Below are 14,693 nucleotides of genomic sequence, written 5' to 3' on the forward strand. Positions count from 1 at the left end.
AGTAGAGATACTGGGGTGCAAAGGAGCAAAATAAATAACAGTATGGGGATGAGGGTGATGGGCTATTTACAGATGGGCTATGTACAGGTGCAGTGATCTGTGAGCTGCTCTGACAGCTGGTGCTTAAAGTTAGAGAGGGAGATATGAGTCTCCAGCTTCAGTGATTTTTGCTATTCTTATTAAGCCTACACCTGTTGTTTACTAAGCATGTGACAAATAACATTTGATTTGATGATTTGGGTGACATATTCTTGGATACAAGTTTGTTAAATGGATCACTCATGCATGATACTGTTAAGAGGTGTTGTAACAGTTGGTTACTCTCTGTGTATCAAGGAAGATTGGTGATGGTCAAAGGCATGGGCTTTATCATCTTCATCATCATTAAATATATATCTTGTTATTATGTTCAATTTTTTATTTTATATGTAGTTTGTTAATATGTAGCTAAATCAATAGCCTACGCGTGTGTTTTTTTGTAGGTGACGTCTTGGGTTGGGGTAGGGGTTGGAGGTAGAGGAGGATATGTTTTTAAATCATCCGCCAACCAACCAGCTCCCAGGCCTGGTGAATTGATGGGAGAGCACCACCGGAGCGCGAGGGGAGGCGCATCAGGCACGCGGCTCACCCAACTCCCACAGCTCGAGCTCACTATATTCAGCGGCTCCAGTGCGCTCGAGACTTTATTCACTCCAGAGTCCAACACAGAGACGGACCTGTCGAGCTCTCTATTCCACACTGCAAGCTAAGCACTCACTGGATAGAACACACGGACAACTTTTTACAGAGCTATTTCCGCTGCTCTATTTTTGGTTTTCATAACGGGACTTAAACCTGGGATTGTACCATTTAAAAAAGACGCACTTTTTGTTATTGAAATATTTAAATGTCATGGTTTTTCATGTTCATCGTATAAATAATAATTTGGGGGTATAGAACTCGAAATATTTGAGAACAAGGGAAACGGTTACATGTTTTCCAACCTCTGAAGAAGACTTAACAAGTTATTCGTTCTTGGGGGGTTGATAACAAGTGCAATGATTGTCAAGGTCTTCTGTTGGGATTGCCTTACTGCTCAACTGGTCTAAGGAGCCAGCCATGCCCTTTTGTCTGCTCTACTTCTGTCACGGAGAGAGGGCTCGGAGTGGCGGACGCGCACGAATGTGAATTACATTGCAGTCAACTACTCTACTTCAAAGCACTTCAGATATCCGCAGAGTTCCCCAAACAAGTGTTTAGGAGTTGTACCGCGGGCGACTGAACGGGACTACTCACATGTTCCTCTCCCCAAGGGATGGTTCTTGATCATCCGCGGGCAGGAGCGACTTTGCGGCTCCTACAGCAGGAGACGTTTTCTTGTTTTTGGGGAAATCGGAATTAAAGGGAGATGAGACCCGTACTTTGCTACTTCCTGCTCTGTACGTCGTACCTGCTGAATGCTGTTGCTGAGGTATGAAAGACATAAGGGCTTTTCGCAACCACTTTCTACGGGTTTGAATAAGACTAGCCACAGTCAGGCAGAGTGCATGCCTCTCTCTCTCACTGTCACACTCCTGCCTGGCGCGGGGGGTCGTTTTGCGGGGTTGAGGGGGTTGAGTGTGGGGGCGAATGGGTAGAGGGGAGTCTAGGGACTTCGGGGTCCCGGAGCTGTCCTTAGCGCGCATTTGTTCTGGAGAAGGGGCTTTGCTGCACAGCAGTCGACATTGTTTTACAAGCTGTGGGAAGGTCGTTGTTACAAAGTGCATAGACCTAGGCTATATTGGATACACGTTATTTAGATGTTGCAAACACATTAGGCCTATTTTTATTTATATTTAAAATGTTGTTCCTCAACCATTTTGTGCTGACTTTGTGCATATTAAGTCGTCATAAAAGCCTATTGGATTTCTTCTGCTATTTAATCGGCAAAAAAAACGAACAAACAAGAAGCAAACTTGTAGCCCTAAGGCGACACAAATGTCTTGCAATATCAGCACCACCCCACTTGCCATATGAATGCATTGCATGGAACGCTTTTAGAAACAGCCTTGTAACTGCACCAAGAAACATATTTGACTTATTTTGGGCGGTCGTTCCAAATCTGTTTATGCGTGAGCCAACTGTGACAACGTTATGGTTGAGCCAGCCAAACGCTTTCATGGGAACCGCACTTGGGATATATAAATAGCCTAGGCTCTGTCGCTGTGAGGCCGAACACTCCTTCCAGCTTGAGAGAGAAACCTAGTATCCGCAACAAGTCACAAGTGCAAGTGTAGCGGACGGTCTGTGAACAAGACTCAAGAGAGCCGAACATGCATGCTGTAATGGGCACACCGTAGCGTCATTTTTCCTCTCCATTGACCTGAATTAATAAGACAATAATAGATAATGACGCAATGTATGCGTTGTTTTACAGTCCATGTGTGTCTTTAATCTTCATTGTAATCGTTTTGTCTTGATTGTGTGTGTGTGTGTGTGTGTGTGTGTGTGTGTGTGTGTGTGTGTGTGTGTAGGAAGTCCCGCAGGAGTTGATAGAGAGACTGTCCCACAGCGAAATCCACAGCATCAGCGACCTCCAGCGGCTATTGGACTCCGAGATAGACGTCCCCGTAGGTAAATTCTGTCTCTTGATACTTTCACGCACACGAACTGTGATTCCATTCCACTGAACTTTGCTCGAACCCCAGTCTGTCGCACTGGGCGATACCATAAAGGTGTTTACTTGTATTTATAAGTCACGTAGAACGGTGTCATAAAATTGACTAGGGGAAAGAACGATGATACCGAATCTCTGAAGGTCGCAAAGACGCAGCAGGCATTATTTGGGCATACCCGATTGGATAGTGTTACTGATTCAGCACCAGCAAATGCATGTTTTACTTATTCTCTTGTTTCACTGAGTGGAAGTTGCTGGAGCCTGTGGGACTCTCCGTATCAGACTTACCTTGGGATCTCAGCAGCCAGTCAGCATGCTTCTCCAACAACTGTTGCTATGAAATGAATGGACTGGTCAAGCTGCTTTCGGCACCGAGCGCGTAAAAGGCTCTGTGCCCCGCTGCCCGGCCCGAAGACATTTGGCGGGGATTATAGTAGTCATTTGGGTCTTTTTAATTAGCTAATTGAAAACAGACAAACAAACAACAACGACACGGGAGCGTGTTTAGGCAAGTGTCTCGTGGAGGAAATGTTCCCGGATTTGTAGTCGAGGCCAGGGAGAAGGGAGGGAGGAGGGAAGGCCAGGTTTTCTGGAACAGAAAGTGATGCATCCTACTTGGGAACTAATACAGAAAATACCAGCGCGAGATAAGACGCGTCCTACTCTGTAGTGTACACATGTGACATAGAAGGTGGACTTTCACCGCGGTATTTATTTTGCCAGATTCTATTTAGAAGTTGTCACCCGCAATATGCTGGCTTTATGGCACTCAGGGTGCCACAGCTGTGGCTGTAAACGGATAGGTACATGCGGCGTGTTGGACGGTGGCTGTAAACGGATAGGCGCATGCGGCGCACAGGGTGCAGCGAGCACAGCTTTTCTGCCGCAGTCATGTTCCTTGGATGTGGTTGTCTCTTGTCGAGAGCAATCTAGCTGTCTGTCTCTGGCTCTTTTGAAGGGGAGATTCGGTTACAAGGGTGCGCTGGCACATGATTTTTGCGTTCACATGAGCCTCTATTTACACAGGCCACCCGCCATATATCAAATCTGGGCTTTCCCCAAGTCTGTCTTGTGGATGGAAATGGATAATTCTATAATTGGCGTTAAACACCTGTGTTGGTAATGGAAGGTCTACCTCATATGCCAACTATGATTACTATTAGCCATATGGTTCATGTTGGTACTATTGCTCCAAGAAGCATTTGCTCCTATTCACTAATTACATAGCCAATGAATGGGCTTTTCTTTGGTTTGACTTATAAACAGGGTTCATTACATCACTCACACCTATGTTGGGGTACAGATATAGGCCTACGTCATTTTATCATTTATCATGTATGTTATTACTGATGTTGTCTGTTTGTTTTATCCACATTTCCTATTGGCAAATTCAGTTAACTATTGAATCACCAATGGTTAAACTTGTCTTGTGTCTCCTATCAGATCAACATAGCAATAACATTTCATTAGATTATCACAACACACACAGCACGTGGAATATAGCAGGCCTACATTATGAAAGCACTTTTCCTCCACAATTCAGCTCGTCATCATATTGGTTGGACTGAGTGGAGTCTGAAATAGGTCTCAGGAGGGCTGGTTCTAGCAGCTAGCCTTAGCATGAGAAGATGTGTTTATAATTGAATTGAAATGCTGAATGTGGAATGTGTTCTGTTAGCTGCCTGATTATTATTACCAGTACATACATCTGCCTGGAGGCCAACAGACTGCCTGATTATTATTACCAGTACATACATCTGTCTGGAGGCCAACAGACTGCCTGATTATTATTACCAGTACATACATCTGCCTGGAGGCCAACAGACTGCCTGATTATTATTACCAGTACATACATCTGTCTGGAGGCCAACAGACTGCCTGATTATTATTACCAGTACATACATCTGCCTGGAGGCCAACAGACTGCCTGATTATTATTACCAGTACATACATCTGCCTGGAGGCCAACAGACTGCCTGATTATTATTACCAGTACATACAGCTGCCTGGAGGCCAATAGGCTGCCTGATGAGCCAATAGGCTGCCAGGCAGGCCATTGAAAGACCTTAGACGCCAGCCAGAGGTGTATTTTCAGAGCTTTTGTTGTGAACGGCAGGACAGTAAAGCTAGTTACTGGGGAGAGGGACTGTACAAGGGACTGGGTCCTGCCTGTCAGAAAGTAGGAGGGGGTGAGAGAGAGATGGAGAGGGAGGGAGAGAGAGAGCGAGAGAGAGAGAGAACTGTCAGTTATCTATGTCTGTTTGTCCCATGGCATATGTTGCAACCATTGGATCCTAAACCCTTAACCCCTGGCCACTTGTTGAACTCTTATACCTTGTAGACAGATAGGAGTTCTCACCCTCTTCAACTGTGTTGAGCCCTGGGAAGAAGGGAGGGATGTGTCAGTGTCATTTAGAAGGAGACCTTCAGGGCTTATCTGGTCTTGGCCTGTGTTTTATATGGGTCTGTGCAGTGATGAGAGTCTGCAGTGATGAGAGTCTGCAGTGATGAGAGTCTGCAGTGATGAGAGTCTGCAGTGATGAGAGTCTGCAGTGATGAGAGTCTGCAGTGTCGAGAGTCTGCAGTGTCGAGAGTCTGCAGTGTCGAGAGTCTGCAGTGTCGAGAGTCTGCAGTGTCGAGAGTCTGCAGCGTCGAGATTCTGCAGTGTCGAGATTCTGCAGTGTCGAGAGTCTGCATAGTCTGCAGTGTCGATAGTCTGCAGTGTCGATAGTCTGCAGTGTCGATAGTCTGCAGTGTCGATAGTCTGCAGTGTTGAGAGTCTGCAGTGTCGATAGTCTGCAGTGTCGATAGTCTGCAGTGTAGTGTTGATAGTCTGCAGTGTTTGAGAGTCTGCAGTGTCGATAGTCTGCAGTGTCGATAGTCTGCAGTGTTTAGAGTCGTGTTGAGAGTCTGCAGTGTTGATAGTCTGCAGTGTTGATAGTCTGCAGTGTCGAGAGTCTGCAGTGTCGATAGTCTGCAGTGTTGAGAGTCTGCAGTGTCGATAGTCTGAGTGTTGAGAGTCTGCAGTGTTGATAGTCTGCAGTGTCGAGAGTCTGCAGTGTCGATAGTCTGCAGTGTTGATAGTCTGCAGTGTTGAGAGCAGCCTCAGGGGCATGTAGGAGGTCCATGGTGGACGGGAGGGTAATTGTGTGTGTGTGTGTGTGTGTGTGTGTGTGTGTGTGTGTGTGTGTGCGTGCGTGTGTGCGTGCGTGCGTGCGTGCGTGCGTGCGTGCGTGTGTGTGTGTGTGTGTGTGTGTGTGTGTGTGTGTGTGTGTGTGTGTGTGTGTGTGTGTGTGTGTGTGTGTGTGAACATGCACGTGTATGTGTTTCGGCGTGTATGCACTTGTGTGTGTATGTCAGGGAGTCAGTGAAGAGCAGTCAGCAAGGCGATGGTCTCTTCAGACAGGGTGACATCTGAGATGACCTGCTGAAGTCTCTCCCCCCTGGAGCCAGTCTCCTCTCCCCCTCTCCTCTCATCTTCCCCAGCCTCTTGGTCTGTTCTGTTCTTATCTGTCTATACTGAAGGACTGACAGAAAGGGGAACCTGACTCTTGACATGAGGCCTGTGGTGGAGAGGTGGAGTATCTGCAGCCTGTATTCCTGGCTGCACTTCACTCTACAGGGAAAAGGTTGTGCAACAACTACCTGAACCTGCAGCCCTGCTCTGCCTGTTTATCTACAGTTTGCAACAGTTCAGGGCCTGTATTCTCAAAGCTTCTCAGAGTTCTGATCTAGGATCAGTCTTTGCCTTTTAATAAGATTATATGGACATGGGGGACCTGATTCTAGATCAGCATTCCTACTCCGATGCCCCAGATTCACCCCAGATTCACCACTGGGGAAAACTGGTTGAATCAACATTGTTTCTACTTCATTTCAACACAAAAATGTAATGTAATGATGTTGAATCAACGTGGAAATCTGGTTGGATTTCAAAAAAGTTATCAACGTAAGGAAATGTTGTATTTTTTCCACCTAACTTTTAATCTAAATCCAATGAGGTGATTTTTTAGGGGGTTGATTTTACATTGAATTCACATTAGTTGTCAACTCAACCCAATGTAAATTAAAACTAGACATTGAACAGACGTCTGTGCTCAGTGGGCTGATACACTCTCTCACTGGAAGAACCATTTCCATTTCTCCAGTACCAGGTCCTGTATTCATAAGATGTCTCACTGTAGGAAAGGCAACACTGATCCTAGATCAGCACTCCTACTTTGAGATACTTTATGAAAACGGGTCCAGAAGTGTTGTGTCAGAAGGTAGAATGCTGACAGTGAAAGGGGGAGAGAGAGAGAGAGAGAGAGAGAGAGAGATCTCCTAGCTAATAGATGGAGTAATTTAGGAGTCATCAGAGGCAGTGTGATTCATGGCTGGAGACTGAGGAAGCTGCTGCAGGCAGCAGGCGTGTCATTACCTACAAGCCTTTACCTCAACCTTACCTGGAGTAGACAGGGGCGAGGAGGAGGGGGGCTCCCTACAGAGGTAGAATTATATCTTTCTCTGTGTTGTTTACTGTCTTTCTCTTCCTCTCACTCTCCTTTCTTTTTTCTTTCTCCCTCTTGCTCATTCAGTCTGCTTCTGTCTTCATGCTTGCCTCTCTGTCTATCCATATCTCTTTCTCTCTTCTCCCAGTCTCTGTCTATCCTTCTCCCTCTCTCGCTCTAATCACTATGTCTATCCATCTCCCTCCCTTCCCCCTCCCTCTCTCTTTCTCTCCCAGCCTGCTTTCTTCATGTAGAAAGGAAAACAACAGAAAGGTCTTTTGTGATGCTGAAAAAGCAGTAGTCAGTCCATAAAGGACTCCTTTATATGGCGTCTCCTTTTCTCTCTCCATCCGCTCTGACATGGCCTGTCTCCTCCCGGTGTCCATTGCCGTGACGCCCTCCCTGCTTGTCTTCCTTCTTCTCTCCCTCCCTCCCTCCCCCTCCCTCCCTCCCTCCCTCCCTCCCTCCCTCCCTCCCTCCCTCCCTCCCTCCCTCCCTCCCTCCCTCCCTCCCTCCCTCCCTCCCTCTACCTCCTTCCCTCCCTCCCTCTACCCCTCCCTCCCTCCCTCCCCCCTCCCTCCCTCCCTCCCTCCCTCCCTCCCTCCCTCCCTCCCTCCCTCCCTCCCCCTCCCTCCCTCCCTCCCTCCCTCCCTCCCTCCCCCTCCCCCCTCCCTCCCTCCCCTCCCCTCCCTCCCCCCTCTATCCTTCCTTCCCTCCTCCCTCCCTCCCTCCCTCCCTCCCTCCCTCCCTCCCTCCCTCCCTCCCTCCCTGCCTGCCTGCCTCCCATTCTCCTTCACTCCCTTCCCATCTAGAGAGAGAAAGGAGAAGAATAGATAGAGAGAAATTAAGGGTGGTTGAGAGGTAGAGAGGTAGGGGGTAGAGAGATAAAGAAAGGGAGAGCAAGAGAAAGAGGGATGGAGGAAGAGAGAAGGGTAAACAGAGAAAGGTTAAGGGGCGAGTGAGAGAGAGACAGAAAGAGAAGCAGGCTGGGAGTTCTGTCAGTGACCCAAAGCGTTAAAAGGTTGTTAGGTGGAGACATCAGGCAGCTGTCACAACCTGTTTCACTGACAGGAGGACAGACAGGACAGAGTGTGTGTGTGTTAGTGTGCATGTCTGAATGTGTGCTTGCATGACCTGCGTGTCCATGCGTGCATGTTTGTGTGTCTGACTGAGTGCATATGTGTGTGTGTCCGTGTGTGTGTGCATGTGTGTTTCAGCGTGTGTGTTTGAGTGCCTTAGTGTACATGAGCCTACTTAACACAGTGATACCTATAGGTTTTGTGTTGAGCTAAACGGCAGGGAGACAGGGCTCCCAAGCAGAGCAGGTAAACACTAATCACTTCCTCTAGGGAGGGAAATCTTTTCTGGGTCACAGCTGTCTGACTGGGACGGTAGGTACCCTAGCTGTTATAAGCAGACGATAGCTGGTTCAAATCCCCAAGCTGACTAGGTGAAATAAATCTGTCGATGTGCCCTTGAGCAAGACATTTAACCCTAATTGCTCCTGTGGTTGCTCTGAATAAGAGTGTCTGCTAAATGACTCAAATGTAAATGACTGACTAGCTGACAGGGAGACGCAAAGGCCTGCTCTCTCTCTCTTCCCGCTGCCTGGGCAATGTTTAGGCTTGACAAGGCCACGAAATGCAGCATACAGATGTATGGAAATAAATAAGCAAACAGAGGTTTATATAGACCTTGTACAGGAGAAGAAAAGCCTTTCAAATGTCTCGTCTATAGCACAAAGGAGCTGGATAAGTGAAGTCCTTGTGTTTACCTGAAGGCTTTGTCTAATGGTTGACTGGGCTTTACGTTGTTATGAGCACAGTGAGTTGAGTTCTGATGTGTGTGTGTTTAGGTTTCCGTTTTGTGTGTGTGTGTGTGTGTGTGTGTGTGTGTGTGTGTGTGTTCAGTATATGTGAACAGGTATGGGGTTGTGTCCCTTGAACAGGTGGGCTACCAGAGAGAGGACCCACCTGATCTGTAAACAGAAAGTTTCTGTACAGTCCAGCCTCTATTCCCAGGGAAAATACTGCATCCACTGAACAGCCCTTTATCATTTTACTGCTGTGTGTGTGTGTGTGTGTGTGTGTGTGTGTGTGTGTGTGTGTGTGTGTGTGTGTGTGTGTGTGTGTGTGTGTGTGTGTGTGTGTGTGTGTGTGTGTGTGTGTGTGTGTGTGTGTGTGTGTGTGTGTGTGTGTGTGTGTGTGTGTGTGTGTGCACGCCAGCCATGTGTGTGTTTGCGGTCTGTACCATGAGTGTGTGTTACTTTGGCACCAGATCCTGTAATAAAGTGCATACTCTGGGTGGGGACCAAAACAAGCTGGGATTATCAGATGACCATGACTGTAATAAGGTGAACTAGCCACAGTAAACTGTTAGCATTCAGTTAGCTAACAGTGCTGCACTGTACTGTGGCACTATGACTGTAATAAGGTGAGCTAGCTACAGTAAACTGTTAGTGTTCAGCTAGCTAACAGCCCTGCACTGTACTGTGGCACCATGACTGTAATAAGGTGAGCTAGCCACAGTAAACTGTTAGCATTCAGTTAGCTAACAGTGCTGCACTGTACTGTGGCACCATGACTAAACATAATTGCACTCAACGTAATTGTACACTTTCTGCCAAAAGTCAACATTTAAGCAAACATTTCCTATAAATAGTGATGTAAAACCACTAATTAGACTACTAGACTACTTGGCTGATGGGGGTTGATGACCACCTGTGAAACGACCACCTTGGTTTACATTACAAGATGGCCACCTGTGTGACTCAACTGTAGCCGCTGCATTCCTTCTGTGAAAGTCTCCCCCTCCTCCCACTGTGTTTAGTAATGGGTGAATAAGACTGAGCATGTAATTACACACTAAAAAAAGAGGGTTCCTCATGGGTTCTTTGGGAAGGGTGATGGTTCTATGTGGAACCATAAGGACTCAATGAACCCATTGAGCCCTTCAATGGTTCTTTGCAGTTCAGAAAAGGGTTTCTCTGTTAGTGATAATTAAAATGTAGGGGTGGTGGCTCATTAGAATATTTCTGGCCGTGGTTTGCTCACAGCTCATTTTGTACAACCGTGAGTGAGAGTGTCATTCCGTTGCGTTGTAAATATGAGTGTTATAAAGTTGCTTTGTAAATATGACTATGGCCAGTGACGGTGCCTTGTGAAAGACTCACATATGGCCTTATGTCAATTGAAAACTGTTGTCTACCTCAGTTCTCAATTTTCCCCTCAGCGAGTCCCAGCAGTTCCAGGGCTAGCACACCTGATTCAACTTGTCAATTACCACAATAATAACACGTATGGAATTCAAACAATATAATATGGCTAACCAAAGTAACAACATTTATGGTTCTTCAAACGGTACTACAAAGAACATTTAAGATTGATGAAGGTTCTTTATAGAACCATTCTCCATAAAGGTTCTATAAAGAACCTTAAAAAGGGCTCTGTATAGCTCCAAAAAGGGTTGTAACCATAGCGGAACCCTTTTTTGGTGCTATATAGAACCTTTTATTAATGGTTCTGTATAGAACCTTAGGAAAGGGTTCTATATAGCACCAACAAGGGATCCGCTATGGTTCTATAAAGAACCTGCATCAATCTTAAATGTTTGTAGTACCGTTTGAAGAACCATACAGGTTTTTAAGCCAAAGAACCCTATTTGGCATTATTTAGAAGCATTTAGCTTTAGTGTGTACATTAAGGTCTATGGCATGGTTTGAAACATACTATCTATATCATGTTTGCTGTAACCCCTACTGGAGGAGGCTTGTGGTCGACTGTTTTGCAGCCGAACAATGATGGTGATTACTGTCGAGGTATGACATCATCAACCGTCTGCCAAGCCAATAAAGGCGGTTCATTTAACTCATTAAGCCGGTGACTAGGAATGTTTGTTGTGGAGAAGCAGGCTCCATAAAACATCAATGGAGGAAATGACGCAGTCTTTAGGAGAGGACCACACTAGCCACTTGTACCACAATGTAATTCACCTCCAATGAAGCTCCTGTGGGCTTGTAAAGTGTCATTAATGTAGGCTTGGGTGGTGAAACTGGGGTGAACTTGCTTGGTTGAGTAAGCTACCTTTCTCTGTGTGTGTGTGTATGTGTGTGTGTGTGTGTGTGTGTGTGTGTGTGTGTGTGTTTGTGTGTGTCGAGACATTGCATTAACACGGCTGCCTTCTGTTTTGACGAGGTGCGGGAAATGAGGTCATGGAGGAGACCAAGCTGATGCAGAAGCATCATAAGAACTACTCCCAACAGCACGGCTACTCAGACCTGAAGAGCTCACAGATACACAGCCGACGCAAGAGGAGCGTTGGTAGGTCTGCAACACAACACAACGCCACACATCATCACATTACAACACAATACAGGATTCACACATACAGGCTACGTTTGAACCAAGGCATGACAATGAATGGACATGATGTTAGGTTGTGTTTACTGAGGGACTTATAATGAAGACATGACGTCTATCTACCAAACATTTAGCCTAGGATTCATGGGAGATTATCGCTGGTGAGGAAAGGGAGGGGTTACCGGTCTAGGGGAGCCTATGATTGGCTGTGGCGTGTAGATCTAAGACACACATGTCGGGAGGAGAAAAATGGATCCTTAAGCGAGGAAATTCCAGGCATTCAGTGTTCATGTCTCAACTCGCCGGGCCTTGACTTATATTACCTGGGAGAGTGCCATGCGGGTAGAGATATCCTCTGATAGAGGCCTAGAGAGGAGCTTGTAGGGATGTGTGATGGACGGGGTTCCAACCCGGGTCTTCCATACGATGGCATTAGCCCACTAAGCCAAACTCTTCAGGTACACATCACACAAGAGGTCTCCAGGCCTTAGTTACAGCCTGTAACTATGGGTTCTTCCTGGTTAGGTCATGTACCATACCAAGAGGATGAGTAGTACTGCAGATGTTGTTGGCATCCAAACAAGCACTCACTCACTGTACTGTGTGCACGAGCACCAGCCGCGTTGTATAATGGTGGCATGTTGTACTTGGTTCTCTACTCTTTCTGGAGAATACCGCAGGCTTCTCAGGGCATCACGTCTCAAATGAAGGGCTGGTCATGCCTTGCCTGCTGTTTGAATATGCGTGCCAGTCACAGGAGGTTGGTGGCACCTTAATTGGGGAGGACGGGCTCGTGGTTATGGTTGGAGTGGAGTAAGTGGAATGTTATCAAACATGGTTTCCATGTGTTTGATGCCATCCCATTTGCTCCGTTCCAGCCATTATTATGAGCTGTCCTCCCCTCAGCAGCCTCCACTGGTGCCAGCACCCTTAGAAACAGACACACGTATTATTCATGTCCTTTATCACAAGCCCTACATGCAGACATAAGGCTATTTGGCCTAATCTAGCTGCATTAGAGCAGAACAAAGGAGCAGTCTTTCTCTAGAGTCTCCACTCACTCAGTTACTACCCAAACTCCTCAGGTCATAGATAAAACGTCATCTTTTCCTTTGTGAATCGTCCTGGATCAGCCTTTAGTGCTGGTTAGGGTTTGAATGTGATTAGGAGCTGATCCTGAATCAGTGATCAGTGATGTAGATGACATACTTAAGGGTGCTCAGAGATCTCAGTGGGTAAAAGATAAGAATAGCATATGTTCTGAGAGTAGTATATCGTCCAATGGTCAGAAAACCAATGTACTGCTTCTAGCCAGTTCAATGATACAGTTCAATGATACAGCGTCTAACAACCATTATAAACTGGGTAGAACGAGCGCTGAATGCTGATTGTCCGAACGCCGTGGTATATCTGGTATTTTTGGTATTTTATTAGGATCCCCATTAGCTGCTACAAAAGCAGCAGCTACTCTTCCTGGGGTCCACACAAAACATGAGACCGTATACCAACGCTATGACAAAACATTTATTTTTACTATTCTAAATACGTTTGTAACCAGTTTATAATAGCAATAAGGTACCTCGGGGGTTTGTGGTATATGGCCAATATACCTCGGCTAAGGGCTGTATCCAAAGAACAGTCCTTAGCCGTGGTATATTGGCCATATACCACAACCCCTCGTGCCTTATTGCTTAACTGTACTACATAGTTTAATTAAAAAGCATCTGAGTGTATATCTAAGTATCTCTCTCTCTTTCTATCTCTCCCCCCCACCTCTCACCCCTCTCTCTCTCTTTCTCTCTCTCTTTCTCCCCCCCTCTCTCTCTCTTTCTATCTCTCCCCCCACCTCTCACCCCTCTCTCTCTCTTTCTCTCTCTCTTTCTCCCCCCTCTCTCTCTTTCTCCCCCCTCTCTCTCTCTCTCTCTCTCTCTCTCTCTCTCTCCCCCCACCTCTCTCTCCCCCCTCTCTCCCTCTTTCTCTCCCCCCTCTCCCTCTCTCTCTCCCCCTCTCTCTCTTTCTCTCTCTCTTTCTCTTTCTCTCTCTCTCTCTCTCTCTCCCCCCACCTCTCTCTCCCCCCCTCTCTCTCTCCAGAGGAGGCGGTGCCTGCGGTGTGTAAGACGCGGACAGTGATCTATGAGATCCCGCGCAGCCAGGTGGACCCCACGGCTGCCAACTTCCTGATATGGCCGCCGTGCGTGGAGGTCAAGAGGTGCACGGGATGCTGCAATACCAGCAACATGCGCTGCCACCCCTCACGCAGGCACCACCGCACCGTTAAGGTGAGAGAGGAACACAGTCTTCACGCACACACACACACACACAATCACCACAAGCATGCACGCATGCGCGCGCACATGCACACACACACACACAAAATCACATACACACACTTTCCTCCCATTTACTTGGATAAGTGTACAGTAAATCATGCAGGTTGATTAAGTACAAAAGAAGGGCTTAGGACATGTTCCCTCCCTCCCTCCATCTATGTCTCCATCCCCCTTTACCAGGCATTTGGCCTTCTCACAAAATGTATTGTATACTCCCACACTCCCTTTTAGCCCCCTCGACTCCACCTCTCCCTCCATCCCTTGGTTGGTGAGGGTCCAGGGTGTCTGTGCCAGGCAGGGAGAGACGGGACTTGGGAGGGAGGAAGGGTAGAGGGATACAGCGAGGGCAGCAGCTGGAGGGTAGATCAAGGAGCACCAGCAGAGAGAGAAAGAGGGAGAGGTGAATGAGACAGAAGAGGGAGAGAGAGAAAGAGAGGGGGGAGAGAGAGAAAGAGAGGGGGAGAGAGAAAGAGAGGGGGGAGAGAGAGATGGGAGAGAGGGGAGAGAGAGGGAGGGAAAGAGAGAGAGAGGGAAAGAGAGAGAGGGAGGGAAAGAGAGAGATGGGAGAGAGAGGGAAGAAAATAGAGAGAGAGAGAGAGATGGGATAGAGAGAGAGAGGGAGGGAAGAAGAGAGAGAGGGAGGGAAAGAGAGAGAGATGGGAGAAAGAGAGAGAGATGAGAGAGAGAGGGCAGAGAGAGAGGGAGGGAAAGCGAGAGCGATGGGAGAGAGAGAGAGGCCAGAGAGAAAAATATGGCGACAGAGATAGAAACAGACAGAGAGAGACAGAAATACAGCAGTGTCCAGCGTGTCCCATTCCAGCAAGCCCCTGTCACAACTCTCTGTCTGTGTTCCTGTAAGCAGGCAGAGAGAAAGAGAGAG

The 14,693-nt window shown here is 47.2% G+C and overlaps 1 protein-coding gene across 3 annotated transcripts in view; it reads left to right on the forward strand.

The window, feature by feature from the left end:
• The first annotated feature begins 632 nt into the window (after positions 1-632).
• The window catches only part of LOC106606462 (platelet-derived growth factor subunit A-like), a 28,506-nt gene continuing 14,445 nt past the window's right edge, over positions 633-14,693 (forward strand). Inside the window, exons 1-4 of one of the 3 annotated variants that reach the window (XM_045719884.2) lie at positions 633-1,450; positions 2,493-2,592; positions 11,319-11,444; positions 13,575-13,762. In XM_045719884.2, the coding sequence (XP_045575840.2) occupies positions 1,388-1,450; positions 2,493-2,592; positions 11,319-11,444; positions 13,575-13,762 (477 nt within the window). In that variant the 5' untranslated portion in view covers positions 633-1,387. The remainder of the gene's footprint in view (positions 1,451-2,492; positions 2,593-11,318; positions 11,445-13,574; positions 13,763-14,693) is intronic. The other 2 variants (XR_006770163.2, XM_045719883.2) reach the window with 2 other exon arrangements.

The sequence above is a fragment of the Salmo salar genome, chromosome 06 (assembly GCF_965601325.2).
Source record: "Salmo salar chromosome 06, fSalSal1, whole genome shotgun sequence".
In the NCBI taxonomy this organism is placed as follows: Eukaryota; Metazoa; Chordata; class Actinopteri; order Salmoniformes; family Salmonidae; genus Salmo; species Salmo salar.